This window comes from Pleurodeles waltl, chromosome 7, assembly GCF_031143425.1.
Source record: "Pleurodeles waltl isolate 20211129_DDA chromosome 7, aPleWal1.hap1.20221129, whole genome shotgun sequence".
Lineage (NCBI taxonomy): Eukaryota > Metazoa > Chordata > Amphibia > Caudata > Salamandridae > Pleurodeles > Pleurodeles waltl.
Genome location: NC_090446.1, coordinates 323,740,840 through 323,759,772, shown reverse-complemented (window position 1 = coordinate 323,759,772; position 18,933 = coordinate 323,740,840). Strand labels below are relative to the sequence as shown.

Genomic DNA, 18,933 nt, shown 5'->3' with positions numbered 1-18,933 from the left:
AGCTCTGCCGGCTAACGTCATTCCATAAATAAGGCGCCCGCATGGCGCTTTGGAATGGCGTTAGCCGGCGTTAAATTTTTTGACGCACAACTGCGTTGGCGCAGCTGTGCGTCAAAAAGTATAAATATGGCCCTTAGAGCTTACTTGGAGTGCTGCCCCCAGCCTAGGATTAGTTCACACATTCAGGGCTGTTTACATCCCTGTAGATGATCATGCACTTGAAGATGCTTTGTGCAGCCCCCTTTTGTGCTGCAGCTCCTCGCTTTTAACCACCTACAAGCACTTTTGTACGGCTCATAAAGGGCTGAAAGTGTAAGAATTGCTTGTTGTCTGAGAGGGTTAAAACTGCGGGGGAATTAAAATGCAGGATAATGGGTGTCCTACTGGGCCTCTTTCTGGACAGGAGGACAGGAGGACAGGAGGTTTGATTCTAGGACAAACCTGTAGAATGTATCTACTGCAGTTGGGCTCATCCCCTCCCCTAGGCCTCACCCCACTACACAATGGCTGTGAGGCCCAGGGGACGGGGCTACTGTTTGAGATTGGGTGACCTAGTGCTGCAGAAATAATTGCTATTAGGCACCTATGAAAATGAGATGTCAAATACATAATAAAAAGGGCTTAGCAGTATAAATGGCATTGTTGTGGTGAGCTTTGTATTGTTTGTAGTGTTTATCTGAATCAGCAGAGAGATGATGCTATGCACAGAAAAAGAACAGTCATGTTCCTGTAGTCAGGGATGATTCTAGGTTTTTTTGGCAGGGGGCACAAGATGACTGGCATACCATGCCCCAACTGTGGTGCAATGGTGGGCCCCTTGTTGGTGGTTTGAGTGTGAGGCCCTAGGCAGCTGTCCTCACTGCCTATGCATTGCTCTGGCCCTGGTCTGCTTCCCTCCTGTTCAGCCTGTTGCCTTCTGCCATTACCAATTCCTATGTCCTCTGTTTTTCCTTCTAACGTCTAATATGCCTCCGGTTCCCTTTTACATTATCCTTGCACTGGTAGAGCCTAATGGTGAGCTAATATACATCAGATCTGACATACCTGAAGGTTTGAATCAAACCAACCACATTATCTGAAATAAGTAAGTGTCTTCTGTCTCACTTAGGGCATGTTTACAAGAATCTCTTCCCCCTAACTTTTTGCCTTCTTCCTCTGCTCATCTGACCTCTTTTTTGCTGGCTTTAGGTCTCTATACACTTTATCACTGCTAACCAGTGCCAAAGTGCTTGTGCTCCCTCCCCTAAACATCATTATATTACCTTATCCCCTATTAGCATATTTAATTTACTTATAAATTCCTTATAAAGTGCACCATGTGCCCAGGACCTATACATTAAATGCTACTTGTGGGCCTGCAGCACTGATTGTGACACCCACTTAGGTAGCCCTTTAAACCATATCTCGGGCCTGCCATTACAGAGGCAGTATATGCAGTTTGCACTGCCATGTCAACCTGTTAAAAAACACCCTGTCACCAGTCCAAACCGTCCCTTTTTATATATATAAGTCACCCCTAAGGTATGCCCTGGACAACTCAGAGGGCAGGGTGCAATGTATTTAAAAGGCAGGACATGTACTTTTTCATGTCCTGGTAGTAAAAAACTCCCAATGTCGTTGTCTATTTTTCCCATAGGATGACATTAGGGTTACCTTATTACATCATATACGTGTAATTCACAATCTGGAAGAGATAAGTTTTTCATGTTTGGTGTCTCTGGAATCACACTTTGGAATCACACCTTATGATGAAGTTGGATTTTAAGGTCTAATTCTGAAAATGCCACTTTTAGAAACTTGGCATTTTCTAACTTTAGCTATTTGGTGCCTGCTTCCTGTATGTGATCACTCTTCCGGTGTGGGTGACAACTTGGCTTTTTGCATTCCCTCTAGACAGCCACACACAGTGGTTTCTTAGGTGTGACTTGATGGGCCATGTACATCCTGATGGGCCATCATGGACAGGATAGTGGAGCCTGAATAGGCTGCGTCCTGGTCCCTCACAAAGGGCTGTATAATCCCCTGCAGTGAGTCTGGAGCCAGGGCAGGAAGAGCAGGACCTCTGTGTATTTCAAATTCCAGTCTTTGAAGTCTCCCCCACTTCAAAAGCCAAACTGGGTATAGGCTCTGACACAACCAAGACAGTACACTTCTGAACCAGTGGATACTGTGCAAGGAAGAATAACTGCTGTGCTGATTTGATGTGGTGCCTACTGTCTGCTGCCCTAAAAAAGACTGGACCTGCATTTCTCCAACCCAGAACCCAAAGTGACTCCGAGGACCAGCTTACTGGTCTCCCCATAGAAGTGTTGGGGACATAAAAGACTTCCAATCCACCTACATTTGCACCTGGAGTCTGCCATCTATGAGTCTACCCTGCCAAGGAGTGCCACACCAGTCCTGGATCCTTGGGAGTGGGCGTAAGGTGTTTGCTGCAGCTGAAACAATACATCTCCACTGCTACGCAAATCGGAACAGGTGCATCACCCCTGTTACATGGATCGAAACCAGCACATTGCCCCCCCTTGTGTGGATCAGAGTCGATGCATCGCCTCTTGAGCGGCAATCGACCTCAGCAATTCACCTTTGGAACCACCATATCTCGGACCAGACACATCATCTCTGTTGCATGGAGAAAACTAAAGCATCTTCTCCACTCATCAAGGGAAGGATCGAAGCATTGCCACCACTGCAGGAACAAACACACTTTGGCCTTCTCCCTGCATCTTCAGCATCAACACAACCAGGATTAAGGTACTCTTGTTCTACAGGCCTCACTGAGTCCCTGTAGCTGGCTTACCGTCGGCCTGAATTTTTGACTTTATCCCGGTCTGGCACAACCAGATATGTCTGGGTGGCGCTTCTTGGTTCGAAGAGATATTTTACAGTTTTTTAAAAACAAATTCATATATCAAGTTCTACTTGTTAGATTTTTGTTATTTTTGTCTTGTTTTACTTACTAAATTAATTTACATTTTTCTAACCAGGTGTGGATTCGTTTGTGTGGTGTTTTCACTCTTTTACCATTTGAAGTATTGCACAAATAGTTTACACATTGCCTCTTAAGTTAAGCCTGACTGCTCTGAGCCAAGTTACCAGACGGTGTTGAATTGTATTGTGACTTAACCTTACAAGGATTGTAGTTCCTGTTTGATCAGGGTGCATTCATCTGTCAACCAGAAACCCCGTTTCTAACAAGACACAAAATCAGTGTTAACACGCTGTTTCTCTAGGCACTGAGAGTTGCTATTTTAAAAACAAAAAAAGGCCAAAGTTATCAATATCTTGTTTTGTTACCTAACGGTCTCGTTCTTCAGACCTATAGGTATTCTATTTCTCAGCTCACAACTCTTCATCCTTCCACGCCATATCTTTATCTCTTTACGTAACTCTTACTGTTTTACCATTGTCTTTTATTAATGCCCTAATGACTTAATTGCACCACAATTGCACTCCTAACCATTATCCTTTAAATTGTATTCTAGGGATATAATCGCCCTCGCCACTACATTGCAACTCAAGGTAAGTACAGTGTGATTGCAGTCAATGCCTTTAAATGATCAGGAAGCTAGGCATCGTCAAGCAGACCTATACAGGCAAGCTTTCAGAAGTATGTTTCACCTGCAGATGTGTTTGTTCCAAGAGATCTGAAGGCAAGCCATCGCAGCCCGAGGCAGCACATCAGATACCCCTATGTAATCCCTCTAAGTTGCCTGACAGCACTCTGTGGTCAGCGTAGCTTCTCAGAAATGTGTGCAGCTCGGGGACAAGTGCTGCTCGGCAGGGATTTGTGCATTACACCAGAGAGAGTTTACCCATTCTCTAATATTCATGTAAATCACACCGGACACGTACACAGACCCTCCAACTAGAGCATTTCCTCAAAATCTCACAGATGAGTGAATCTCATCGGAAGCAGGTGGAATTCGTACAGGTGAGCAGTAGGTTGGAGGCAACTATCAGCTATAGGTACACTCTTGAAAATTAATCTGCCCACGGACACGTACAGTCAAACAAGCACCTGGGATGTCTCTTGAAATGGGAGTAGCTGTGTATATTCTACCAAGTACGGTATACCCAAATGTTGGACAAGTGCCAGAGAACTTTTTACAAACTCCACAGGTTTGGTGATACTCTGCGGGGTGAGACACCACACCCCATTGGAGTTCTGCACTGTCAAAAACCCAATAGTGTGGGCAACGTCTTTAGTGGATTGGGGATGTGGGGGAGCAGGATGCATTTCTGTGTCAAATATGACTTTCCACTCGGGCCTACGTTCACCCGTTGCCCGAGTGGGTTCCAGAGAGGTCACTCATGTTATCTCTAATCATTGACAATCTTTAAATTCGTGATTTTTAAAGTTAGGCACCATTAAATCCACTCACATTTCGGTTTTTTTAGTGTCACCACTTTTACGAAGTTTATAAGACTGGCCAAACTTTTAAAAAAAAATGTTGGTGAAAATTTCTTCAAAGTGGTTGTTTTTGTACTGAAAATCTTGTGCAAAATCCATACACTGCACATTCATAGAGTTCTGAATGTGGAATATTAATAACAGAAGAAAGAAAGTTGTAAAGACCCCTCTCAGAATTGATGAATCTCCGTTTTGCCAGAAAAACTCTCTTAATAATGCGCTCATATCATAACAGCGGGGATATCCTCGCTCCCTTGGATCTCAGGAATCGCACTGTTTGAAATTACCTAATGCCAAATGACCTGGAGCCATTTGCCCACAGGGAACTGGATATAACTATCTATCATGTCTGCCCGCTCTCTCTTAATTCCAAGGAAGGAATGGCTTTTCTGTAGTTGTATACATGGTTATGTACTTTCCATTGTAATGGTTTATCAAAAGGTCTCAGGCAAACCTTGGTTTTATTTGTACTAGTCCTGATAAGACAGCACTCCCCTATAAAGCAACAAAATTCCGAACAGGACGGTAACTAAATACTAAGGGACAGATTTAGCAAACTTTCAAGCAATTGAATGCAGCAAGACAACTTGCTGTGCTACATGTAAGGGAGAGGGCAGAATTGCACCATATGTAGTATTATATGGCGCATCCCTGTGTTCTCCTTGTGCTGGCACAGGTTTGGCTGCCTAGCACCAACTCAGGCACCCTTGCTTCATGGTGCAAGGGTGCCTGCATTGAAGGTAGGATTGTTTCTGTCCAGAAAGGGACACCTTCCCGGACAAATACAATCCTCTGAGGCTTTTTCCTCTTTTTTGTGAGCTGCACATAAATTGAAAGTACGAGGAGAAATAAAGCTAATTCTCCTCGTAACACATCCTCTGTGAAGGGGTAGAGCTTTGAAGCTTTGAAGCATTTCTAGGTCTACAACTCATTGTAAATCTGTGAATGTGCCAACATCCATGGGTGGATGTGTAAGAATATCCACTCTCCAACCATGAAATGCCTCCCTGAGCTGAGTAACGCAAAGCAGTGACTTGCACTACCTTCCGTTACTCCAGGCTTACTAAGCACCGCAAGGTCATGCAAGGTGGCCTTGCTGGGCTTGGTAAATTTCACTTTACTGTTGCATTGCCCTTGCATTAGGTGGCATGATGCAAGTGCAGTGCTACACTTTGATAAATCTGGGCCGAAATATTTGCTGATGTGTAAAAAAAAAAGATGAACTCACAGGAGAGGTGTGGGAATCACAGAGGGTGCTGCTTTAACCCAAAACGAAGGGGAGGAAGAACTGAGCAGTATAGATGCACAAAAAGTAAGGCCAGTCTGTTATATAAGATTGAAGCAAAAATGGCAAGTGAAACTGAAAGCATTGCAAGTCGAAGAGAAAAGCTATCTAGATTTTCTGCGAGGTCAGAATCAATGATTTGTTATCTTTCCTCTCTGTTCTTGATTAGGCTGAGGACGCAGGCATAGCATGCTACACTTAAGTAATGACCCTTTTTCCTGGTTGTATAGGTCCTATGCAAGAGACTGTCAAAGACTTCTGGAGAATGATCTGGCAAGAGAATTCAGCCAGTGTCGTCATGGTGACAAACTTGGTGGAAGTTGGAAGGGTAAGATATGCCTTTGGTTCCCCTGATGTTCTCAATGTAAACATAATGTGATGTTTATGATATCTAAGCGTTGTGTGCAGACGATTACTAAACCCGTGGACTCAGGTAATGTGGGACCCAGCAACATAATTTTGCCAAGTACCTGAATCCCCTCAGTAATCAGAGATACTGATATCTTTGCAAGAACAGTGGAAGCCCCCGAATCACGGTGATATATTAATTTCCTATTATTATATAACTACTAAGTCCAGAGTTTATATTATTAACTAACGCAATATAACTCTTTACTAAAGTTCAACTTTGATCCTATCACCACTGATCATTTGAATGAAGAAAAATTCATCCCACATATAACATACATTACTATGTCCATCTTAGTTCTCGGATGCCTAGGTCCCTGTCTGATTTTCAGGATAATCGCACAAGATACATTTACATACAATGATTCTCAATTCAGGACATAAGTGGGTGTCCTCTAAAGAAGGAATTAATCTGTCCCTCATGGATATACATTAGGCACCCCTGACATACTTGATAACTAGTCAGGCAAGAATCGACAGGCAATAATGTTAACTAATGTTGAATGTATGTGATCAAAACAGGTCTCAACAGAGAATATGTATTCTTAAGCTGAGGCAATATATGCTAAGTGAGTAAATTCATATACCTAGCTACACTATGATAAGTATAGCATAATCTATAAATGTTGTATTTAACATGAATTGTTTTACCAGAAAAGAGCAGAGGAGATGTGTGGATACATACACAAGCTTGAACAAACTGGAAGCAGAAATAATGCAAAATCTAAAAATGCAACAACTTATTACATTACTGACATAAAGCTTTGGGGGGGGCATTGGCTAGCTGTTTATGATGGCAGCCACCTAACCGACTTGCTTCGCCACAATACAGCCAACCCAGCTGCAGTGCCACAATAAAAGAAGACACCATCCCAGTGGCTGCCCACCCCCCCAGGACACACCCAGAAAGCCCTTCAGGGGGAATGTGAGTGGGCTAGTGGCTGAACTGGGTGGCCCACCCCAGCTTTGTGGGACACAGCGCATTTTAGCGGAGATCCCACCTGAGTCTAAACTTGAATCCAGCTGGCTTTTGCATGGTGGACTGGCCTCTTCCCTTCTGTTATCCTCTCTCCCCAGGGTGAGGGGCATGGAATCCTGGGCTGGTGGCACCCTAACCTCCCCCAGAGCCTTCCTTAATGACCTGCAGGTGGTCCCACCCAAGTTTGAGCCTGCCGGGTGGCTTTGTGGGCCATGGTGTCCTGCTGGAGGCAGCATCTGCCAAAAAGGCCCCATCCTTTTTTGCCTTCCTCTTCCCCAGGGCAGGGAGGTAGATATATTGCTGTTCTTGTGGTTCCCCAAACTACATGCAGGGCTGTTTTTGAAGAGATTCAGGAGAGGGAGATGGCACCAGAGACTTTTGAAGCCCGTCTCACCCATCGCGGTGATGGGAACCAGGCAGAGTGGGTCCCAGGCAAGAGACAAACAGGTACTGGCAGCACTGGATCCAATTTGCCTGCACAGACTTGATGTAATCTGTCTGTCTGGATTGCTGCAGAGTTTTCTGGGCCACAGGGACTCCCTTACTTTGCCTAGCCATGACCCCTTCCCTGGGAGTGGACCCTGGATAGTTGGGCAAAGGCTACAGGGCACCTCCATCGGATAGTACACCATTTTATCCTGGGGAGCTACAATCCACACCACCAGAGGTGAACATGAGGAGATGGAGGACAACCAACTGTTGCCCACAGACAATGTTGCACCACCCTGACCACAACACTGAGGTGAGGGGGCCTATCACTTTTCAATGGGAAAAAACAAAAGCCACGGTGGCAATGCAACAAAATGAACTGGGCAAATGCACCAAAACAATTGAGACCTCCTGAGGAACACAAAACTCTGGGGTTGTAACGGAGGTGCAGACTATTCTGGATCAAATTCAACAGGCGATCCACAAAATGAGAGCTACTATGGAAACCCAAATCTAAGGAGTGGGCCAGGAGGTGGGACTACTGTGACAGGACATAGAGAAAATCACCAAACAGGTTACAGAGGCCAAACACCAAATCTCCAATACTGAGGACATGGTCCAGACACTGACTGCTGACGTAGCCTGGCTGCAGGCAGAGATAGGTCTACTAGAATGCAGGGAGGAGGACGCAGAGGTCCATCTGCTCCTCAACAACCTGCGATTCGTTGGAGTGCTGGAGGGAGCCCATCCTGAGACTTTCCTTTCCTCCTGGCTCAAAATCTAGCTTTTGGAGAATGCTCTCTCACCCTGCTTTGTTATAGAGAGGATCCACAGCTCACTTGCAGCTAGCCGCCCACCGGGAGCTACCTAGAGGCCTGTGATCACCTGTCTAGTGATTACACTGACAGAGACTCTATAATTATTGCACAACAGGCTTGTCAACATCCTGTGACTAGAGTCTGCCAAAACTAGCATCTACCTAAACTACATGCTCCACGTGCAAAAACAGAGACAATTTTATACTATGGTTAAACTAAAATTGCGGGTGATGAAACTGACTTATATGTTTATGTTCCCAGACAAGTTCAAAGTCCTCCAAAAGGGAATGTCACACTTCCTCGAAACTCCCAAGGCAGTCTGGGACTGGCTCCACATGTGAAATCTGAAGCTCTAGAGAAGTGAGAGATCCCACCAAGAGAAACCTTGCTGACAAAGCAGAAACATCCTTGCAGTAGGTCAGAAAAGAAATTGAGGACTTGGATGGTGTCAACGACTTACCCAAAGAGAATATTGTACACATGATAGAGGAAGGTGAAACAGCAATGAGAGACTATCACCAGAAGAATGGGGCCCCGTCTGACTGACCCCCTGGGCATTGGGTGGCAGTGCTGATCCGGTCCCCCACTATATCCATTAAAGTTTAGTCATCATCTGTACGGTCCGCAGGACCGATTGGGGCGGAGAGACTGATGAACATTATTTTTCCATTGACGGCTGCAGCTGATTTACAACTGGGTTGGCTTTATAATAATCCAGTAACTCATGTGTCTAAATCCAATTGTAATACTGACAGCGCCACACACCCACATCTCCCAAACAGTTGTTGACAAGGTTGGGGAAGAGTGGTGGATGCTTCAGATTCAGAAGTGTGGGGGGCTTTTGTTTTTTTAAGGTTTCGCCATGGTTTAGTTGTTCTTATATTTCGATCACACCACACCAGATACATGAACACCTTGCAACTTACCCATGCAAGTCACCAACACCCACTATGACAAACTAGGCAGATTCATCACAACTGAGGAAGCGATAGAGGTCACTCACTGGATATTCGTCATAGTCTATACCCCCACTACTCTGGCGGCTGACACATTGCAAACACAACCAAGGACACTACTGCAGTTCCCACTGAGGCAGACCTTACTAAGAGGCGACTTCAAATCATTGACAGGTCCAGATCGTGATACGAGCAACCCATAAATCTTTCAGCTTAAAGTCATGAACCACCTAACTGGCTTTGATGGACGCATGGCAATTATTGCACCCTCAAGCTACAGAATGCAACTTTACTCCCACTCACATAATCCTATTCTAAACTAGATTACTTCTCTGTACCCTCAATGGAGATAATCAACCTGGTCAGCTCCCACATACTGCCATGTGCTCTTACAGACCACGCCCATAAACCTCTTGTTTAGACACTCGGGCAAAGGCAGATGGGAACTTGGTGCCTGAGCACCCGCTGGCTCCAAAACGCCTCCTTCAACAGCTGTCTCAGACAACACATTGTAGACTATTTCAATGTAAACAAAAACACAGTAGACTCCCATGTAACTTTGTGGGAATCGCTAAAACCGGTACTATGGGGCAGATAATATTCTATCAGGACACAACAAAGGGGAGGGGAAATGCAAAGAAATCACAGACCAAGAACAGGCCATAAAAGAGCAGAGAGAGATCAGGAAGGGATATCAGATGCCATTGCAAGCACAAAACAGACCCGATCAGCCTGGATCTCTGGCAGAAGATGCTGGTCTCAGCATCAGCAACACATACGGTGACACAATATAAATTATACAAACTTTGGGGTAAGGCAGTGAAGTTATTATACTGAATGTGAAGCAAGGAACTGGTGGCCCCCTAATCTGCAGCCAAATTTGGTTATCACTGTGGGCCAGACCCTAGAGGCATCTCATCATACAGCCTAAGAATTTGACAGGATGTAGAGGAGCCACTGACAGTTAAAGAAATCCAGGAGGCCATCCAGTTCCTCCTGATTGGGGAAACACCCTGCCTCAATAGCTTACCACTTAAAATATATAAAAAGAATGCATTGTGACTGCCTCCCCCGTTGCTAGAAATGTATACTGAAATCCTGAAAACAGGGGAACTCCCCCACAATCTCCTTGGGGCCACTGTATGAGTAATACTGGAACCACAAAAGCTGCCTGACAAATGTGACTCATACAAGCCTATCTCCATACTTAGTATGGAGACTAAAATTGTGGCAGGGGTGCTTGCGAATCAACTTGTGAAACCGATCATGACCCTGATACACCCAAAACAAAATGACTTTATGCCTGGATGCACCACCTGCCACTATATTCTATACCTGCACAACACTGTAGCACTTTCAGGCATGACTACCAAATGCAGGGTTCTGTTCTCTGTATGCTTAGAGAAGGCCTTCCACTCTACCCGCTGGCTGTTCATGTTTCATCTCCTGGGGTGCATGCACTTCGGCCTGGTATTCCACAGATACATCTCAGTGCTTTAAGGTAAACCATGGGCCAGAGTCAGGGAGAACGGAGAACTGTATCCCACCATTAACATTGCACGCCATACGATACAGGGCCTCCCCCTGTTGCCCACTTTTTTGCCCTGGTCATTGGGCCACTGCAGAAAAGATTGGAAGAGACACAAAACTTGCCGGGTTCCACTGGTCGGATTGCTCGGAGGACAAGGTGTTGCTCTGTGCCATCAACCTTCTAGTCTATATCAGCAACTAGGAAACATCCTTACCCTGGCTGTTGTCCATGTTGCATCACACCTAATGGTTAATACTCAAAATCTACTTCCATTCCTCTGACAGACATACACGATAAAATAAAGGCTACTACTCCCCTGCAATGGTCACCTCCCCCATTTTAAACCCTGGGGATGCATATAACACTCGTCAGGTAATAAGCATAGAACCTCAATATTAAGCTCATGGTAGCCAGGACAAGGAGAGATACTGACATGTGGGCGCTCCTCCCGCTGACCCTAGTAGGCAGGGGAGTTCTGTTTAAGATCACCTTCTTCCCAAGGCACTTGTACACAGTGCGGAATTTCCCATATGATATACCACCTACCATCTTCAATATTTTACAACTGGCAATAGTAACATTTCTATGGACTGGAGGGCATCTGCGTATTGCTAATTGGAAATTTGTACTGACTTCGTACAAGGGAGGCCTAGGGATAGCAGACATCCACCTGTATTACCAGGCTAACCAGATAGTACCATTTAGTGAGTGGCTTTTTTACAGATCAGGGTGACCGGTTAGAGCACTAGAGCTGTGGCCTCTTGAGCAGCACAGGAGGCTGGATTTACTTTACTGGCCCCACACTCACACAACTCTTCCACCCGCGACTCAAATGTCACTGATGTGCTGGCACCAAGCATTGGGATGGATTAAGTAGCCTGTGTGCCATCAGCAGAAATACTACTTTGGGCACGGAACTGGCTAAGACAAACAGTTGAACTAGAAGGCTTCCAACCCTGGGATAATATAGGAATATCTGAGCTGGGGGTGTCTGGGAAGAAAGCTCTATGTGCATGTTTCAACACCTAGCTGACACATACTTGATGGACAAATCACGACTCTACTGATACTTACAGCTTCACCATGCAATAAAAGCATCCCTCACCCAAATGCAAGTTCTCTCACAATACAATCCCATGGAGGATCACATTACAGAATCCCAAATGGGGGAAAAAAAGCAACTCTACTACTTACCATATGCTGGTGAACAGTACAGCGGATCCCATAAGGTCACTGCTAGATTGGTGGGAGTGAGACGTGGGCACCCTAGAAAATGAGGATTGGGAAGTGGTCATAATGGCCGAAGGATGCTGACAGTCTCCATGAGACAGCAACTAGTCCAACTAAGATACCTTCCCTGGACATACTACAGTCCCACATGATTGAGCAAAATGAACAGTGGTCTCGACCCATACTGCCTGATATGCAAAGTAACCCTGGGAACGCTCTTCCACACTATATGGGAAAGCCCTGTTATACAATATTATTGGCACAACATCAGTAACACTCTTACAAATGTAGTAGGCAAACATGTACTACCTGAACCAAAATTAATCCTATTGGGAGTTGATGGATTAATCGGGGTTAGGTGACACATGAGCCTTCTAGTGGCAATCGGCCCCTTTATCACTAAATGAAATGTGACTTTTCACTGGAGATTGGGTTATATCTGAATGGACACGCAGGATGGACTACTGTGCTGCGGCAGAAAACTCCATGCATTAATCACATGGCTGCCCAGAGAATAACAGTAAAGTTTGAGGAGAATGGATGGCTTGTTCTAAGAAATTTGACATACAGGATTTGTAATTAGATTTTTGCACAGCATTGCTCTCTTGTACACTTTGGGTATACATGCATGCATGAAACTAAGAAAAATAGTTGTTAAAAAAGGACATACAGCATTATAAAAAATCCTACACGCGCGTGTTGGCTCACATTAATCTATACTGGTCTATTTGGGAGGAATGGATCACACATACAAGGTCTGTGCATGGGGGATTGCTCACAAGAGGCACGAACACCTGTACCAAAATCTCTGAAAAGCGTTACATCTAGTGATAGAACAATGCAACGATTCTAGTAAGCCCTCTTTTAGGTGGTAGAAGGCACATTTAGGGGCATAGTCAAAGTGCCCTAGTGCCACCATGCGCTACTTTAATGTCATTGTTTTTGACGTTAATGTGGCCCAACAAGGCCGAAATCCGCGTGCCTTATTTATAGGCGTGTATGCATGCATTGTGCCACTCTGCAAGGGGTGTTCCCTCGTCAAGGGAGCCAGAAAAATGGCGTAAGGAAATCAATGAGATTTCCTTACGCCATTTTTTACGGCACTTTTAATGCCTGCTCAAGAGCAGGCATTAAAACGGGCCTTCCATTCTTTAGAATGGGGCCCTATGTACTCTGCAGGAGTAGCGCCAATATTCAATAACGTCATGAAAGATGATGCTATTGCCTGCGCCATGGTGCGCCATATTAAAATACGGCACACACATGGTAGCAGTAGGGGGTGCTTAGGGGCGAAGGGGCAAAGGGAAAGTGGCGCTGCACTCGGTGCAGCACCACTTTCCATAAATCTCTACTTAGTTACTTTTAACTGCGTGTGTGCATATGTGTGTCTCTTTCTGTGTATACATCTATGAAGGTAAGACCACTAGGAAGACTGTATAAGAGAGAAATGAGAGACAAAGATGAGAGGAAAAGAGAAGAAGTAACATAGACGAAAAGTGTGTGAGGGGTGGGCATGGCATTAGTAAGTGAGTGGTATAGTTGATTTATTTAAGCCAGTCAGTATGTAAACTATTCCAAAGTGTATGTCTCTTTAAGTTTGTAATAAGGTTTTGTAACATAAACCACCTCACAAACATTGTATCACACACTCCAGTTGCCCAACTGCTATTGGTCCTTTCTTTGTCTTAAATGCATTAGGAAATAAAAATGAAACATTTTGCTCTGAGACAGACTATTCCTTGATAGTTTTTCTTGGAGGGACAAGCTTTCGATATCAAAGATGTGTCTGCTGGTTATTCCCGCTAACCAGCACATTAGATGCCCACCTCTAAACAAAAGTGAGACACAAAACCTTCTTTGAGTGATCAAAAGCATGAGGCCCTGATTTAAGAGGGCCTAGTGTCACTTTAGCGCCACTTTAGCGTCATTGTTTTGATGCTAAAGTGGCGCTAAGGTGGCCTTTTTCCAGTGCCATATTTGCAAATTGGTTAGTGGGTGCACTGCGCCACTTTGTAATCATTTGCACTACATTATGCATGTGTCATGCACATTGTATGCAAAGGGGGCGTTCCCCCATTTGGGGGGGGGGGCTGAAAAAATGGTGCAAAGAAATCTAAGAGATTTAGGGGCATATTTATACTCTGTTTGCACTGAATTAGCGTCCTTTTTTAAAAATTCTAAGTCGATGCAAAACTAACTCCATATTTATACTGTGCCGCTAGACCCGCTTAGCGCCAAATTTATGGAGTTAAAGTCATCTTTTGGAAGTGAAAACCTACCTTGCCTTAATGAGATGCAAGGTAGACGTTCCCATGCAAAAAATGACTTTATGGCCTTAACGCCATTTATACTTCCGTGCAAAAATGGTGCACAGGAGGGAGGAGGGTTCAAAAAATGGGGCAAAGCTTGCTTTGCCCCATTTTTTTAAGCCTGGATCAGGGCAGGCGTTAGGGGACCTGTGGGCCTATTTCCATGGTGGAATGCAATGGAATAAGTCCACAGGTGCCCTCCCCATGCCCAGGAGACACCTCCCCCACCCCAGAGGGACTGCGGGGAATGGGGAACCCTCTCACAGATAAGTACAGGTAAGTACAGGAAAGTATTGCATTTTATTTGTTAATGTGCCAGAGGGGGCCTGAAATGGGCCCCCTCCATGGCACTGGGTGCAATGGCCATGCCCAGGGGACCCTGGTCCCCTGTGCTGTCCTTTGGGGTGATGGGCATGAGTCCTGTCTTTTCTAATACAGGAGTCTTGTGGTATGGATGGTTTTGCATCAGAAAATGACTCTAGGCAGGTTAGAGTCATTTTTTTTACTCTAACCTGCCTAACGTCATTATTTAGTGCAAAACCCCCTTATTCCATAGCGCCAGCCCCACCCGACTAACGTCATTTTTTTTTACACTAGCCCACCCTTTGCATTGGCTGGCACCCTTCCATAAATATGGTGCCTGGCTGGTGAACAGAAATGGTGCAAGCCGGTGCTACACTTTTTGGTGCAAAACTGCGTTAGTACAGCTTTGCACCAAAAAATATAAATCAGGCACCTATTTCGTCATTTTTTTCAGGCATTTTAAAGGCCTGCTCGGAGCAGGCGTTAAAAGGAGGTACACCATTATTAATAATGGTACCCTATGTACTGCTCAGAGTTAGCGCCAAAATGTTGACACTAACCCTAAACAGTACAGCAATAGTGTCATAATTTCTGATGCTATTGACCCCTACCCATCGCCGTGATGTGCCGTATTTTAAACATGACACACACACACACATGGTAGCGGTAGGGGGACACTAAGGGGTGCAACGAAAGTGGCGCCGCAGTGAGCGCAGCACCACTTTTCTTAAATATGCCCCTCAATTTAACAGTTGCACATAACATTGAAATGCCCATAGCAAGGCTCAGTCCTCATCAGGCCATTTAATTATCTACATATATCTTTGACCATTCTGGGCTGTAGAAAGATCTGAACAAAGCAGAATTCACCAAACCTGGAACCAATCCCAGCAATCAACAATGTCTCTGGTAGAGTAATCCTATCACAATATCACCAAATATACTGAGATATATGGGGGCATATTTATACTCCGTTTGCGCCGAATTTGCGTCGTTTTTTTCGACGCAAATTCGACGCAAAACTAACTCCATATTTATACTTTGGCGTTAGACGCGTCTAGCGCCAAAGTTCATGGAGTTAGCGTAATTTTTTTGCGTGAACACCTTCCTTGCGTTAATGATGTGCAAGGTAGGCGTTCCCGTCTTAAAAAATTACTGCGATGCATATGCGTCGTATTCATACTCCCGGGCAAAAATGACGCCCGGGAGTGGGCGGGACATAAAAAAACGCATTCGCGCCGGATTTTAGCGCCTGGTCAGGGCAGGCGTTAAGGGACCTGTGGGCTCAGAATGAGCCCAGAGGTGCCCTCCCCTGCCCCCAGGGACACCCCATGCCACCCTTGCCCACCCCAGGAGGACACCCAAGGATGGAGGGACCCCTCCCAGGGACATTAAGGTAAGTCCAGGTAAGTATTTTATTTTTATTTTTTTGTGGCATAGGGGGGCCTGATTTGTGCCCCCCTACATGCCACTATGCCCAATGACCATGCCCAGGGGACAGAAGTCCCCTGGGCATGGCCATTGGGCAAGGGGGCATGACTCCTGTCTTTGCTAAGACAGGAGTCATTTCAATGGGGGATGGGCATCGTAAAAAAATGGCGCAAATCGGGTTGTGGCGATTTTTTTGCCTCAGCCTGACTTGCACCATTTCTTGACGCCCATACGCCATTTTCCCCCTACGCCGGCGCTGCATGGTGTACGTCGTTTTTTTTAACGCACACCAGACAGCGCCGGCGGCTAACGCCGGCTAACGTCATTCAATAAATACGGCGCCCGCATGGCGCTTCAGAATGGCGTTAGCCAGCGCTAATTTTTTTGACGCAAAACTGCGTTGGCGCAGTTTTGCGTCAAAAAGTATAAATATGGGCCATGATATCACAAAAATTGAAGAAATACAAAGACACAAAACTTCCAACATCGACCAGGGTATGATGATTTCAGTAAGAACAAACATTTGCATTGCAATGGGTCTCTCATTTGCTTGAGTTAGGATACTGGTGTTGTAAATTCATAACTGGACTTTTCTTGCTGCATAACTTGGTCAACACTGCCACATAATTTGGTCTTTTCCTGCCACAAAGTTCCAGCGGCCCTGCATATAACTAAAACACTTCCATTTACCTTCTCCCTCTATCTGCAGCTAAAAATGAAAATTTAGCATCCTAATTTAAATCTGCCATGCTAATTGCAATAGAATACAACTTTCACCATGCCACCATCAGATTTGCTGACTGGCTAACAAAATTCCCAAAACAAGACAACCATGAAGGAGTAACGAGCAGAAATAAACGTTTGGCATTAGACTGCAATGCTCAGAATAGCCTGTAAATGACACCACACTGAAAATAGCATTTGTAAGAAACATGGCCATGTTACTAAATATTTAGACCCCCAGAAAACATAACCACATGAAAAGAAAATGACTGAAAATTTTGCAGTGTAACCATATATTTAGCCCTTAGTAGGCATACACATTTTCAGTGCTAGCAGGCTTACTGCAATCATGTTACAAACAAGACCATCAAAACACAATCTACTCTCAATTGCAAAACATTTGTTCTAACCATGAGATAGTTTAAAAAGGCACTGAATAGAAGAAGGGGTCATAATTTTGGGTCTCCCACTAACCTAGTGTGCGGACCCTGAGATGATCTAGACAGAAAGAGAAGATTGAGGTGAACGTTTTGAAAGTGGTCCCATCGTCCTAGGGTCACCACAGGCTGAGGTATGAGCAAAATGTTTTGTAAAAGAATGCCCTGCAAAGCATTATGGGGTGTCTTTTCCCAAGTGCAGCGAATATTGCAGTATCAGCTCTCCCGCTGTCCTGGGAGAGCTGCGTTGAGGATTTCTGTGTTTTAATAAAGCATTAATTATCAGTGTTTTGGGAAAGCTATGGATCGCAAGGGGAAGAGCCAAAGGAAATGACTCTGATTAGGTAAGTGTGATCAGCGCTCCAATACCGCCAACGGACTTTGTACTGTTGGTGCTTTTCCTGCTGTGAGCGCCATAGCAATCATGAGCACGAAGGAGAGAGGCCAAGAAAAAAAAACAGTTCACCCACCCTGAAGTATATTGGTAATTGTGCAACTATTCATGTAATAGGGTCAGTCTGCACATCAGAAACAAAACAGCCCCAAGGAATGAAAAACATAAAGCAATTACTAAAGACATCAAAGTATTTCTAGAAGGCAAGCCCATGAACGAGTGAAAGTGATGGGCTTGGGGTGGGCATGGTTAAAAGCACACAATTCTTACAGAAATATTTCTTGACTGTTTGTAAGTAAAAAATAATGCAGATTTCTTACTCAATTCTGAACAGCATCCAATCATGAATAACCCACTGCTCTTTTCTTTCTTACCTCGGTCATCCTTCAACACCTTAGAACAGTACTTAAGATAGAGGTAACCGAGATAAGCTTCAAATATCAAACCATCCCATCTATTGAACCCTTGCAGTAGTGTTTGCATAAAGCTGGATTTTTTGTTCTCTGGCAAGTCAAAAGACCAGCAGGATGAACTCTTCGTTTTGGGATGGCATAGTCCCGGGTCAATTAAAACACTCGCCCATCCCGGTGCTACTAAATCTCCTACCTTAGTCCATGAAGTAATGGGCAATATACCAAACCTCAGTAAAAATATAGAAATAATAGTTTTGAAACAATTGCAAGAACGTGTACAAAATAAATTAGTGTGCATCGTCCATATGGAATGTGGTCTGAAGACCAATACTCTTGTGGGTCACTATCCATTGTCGCAATGGACACTCCAAAAGCCTCGCTTTCCACAATTATTGCCCTCACATTACATTCTACCTGAAACCTTCATCTGCCCCTGGCATATGATCCCTTCAAGTTCCCTTCATTTAAAAGGACTTGAGGGTGCTACATTTTGGGCCTCTCTATATCCCTTTCTCAAAGCAGAACCAAACTATCTCCTAATAAATACGGCGCCCGCATGGCGCTTCAGAATGTCGTTAGCCGGCGCTAATTTTTTTGGCGCAAAACTGCGTTAGCGCAGTTTTGCATCAAAAAGTATAAATATGGGCCAAAGTTCTTCTGTGACGAACTTCCCATAATACGTGCAAACAGAGCGATTGATACCAGCAGTACACAAAGTTATTTGCCTGTGGATTTTAACATTAAAATCCACATTTGTTTCCCCTTTAAAGTTCATGTGAGACAGAGTTCACAAACCATCATCCACTTTCAAACTCATGGGGAAAAGGTTTTAAAGTAAACCCATAGAGGAAAAAAAACCGCTGTTTGTGCGCC

The 18,933-nt window shown here is 44.7% G+C and overlaps 1 protein-coding gene across 1 annotated transcript in view; it reads left to right on the top strand.

Annotated features, from left to right (window-relative positions):
* PTPRT (protein tyrosine phosphatase receptor type T) overlaps positions 1-18,933 on the top strand; it is a 1,804,620-nt gene that overhangs the window by 1,652,424 nt on the left and 133,263 nt on the right. The window contains exons 23-24 of the mRNA XM_069243772.1: positions 3,486-3,522; positions 5,930-6,027. Coding sequence (XP_069099873.1) covers positions 3,486-3,522; positions 5,930-6,027 — 135 coding nt within the window. The remainder of the gene's footprint in view (positions 1-3,485; positions 3,523-5,929; positions 6,028-18,933) is intronic.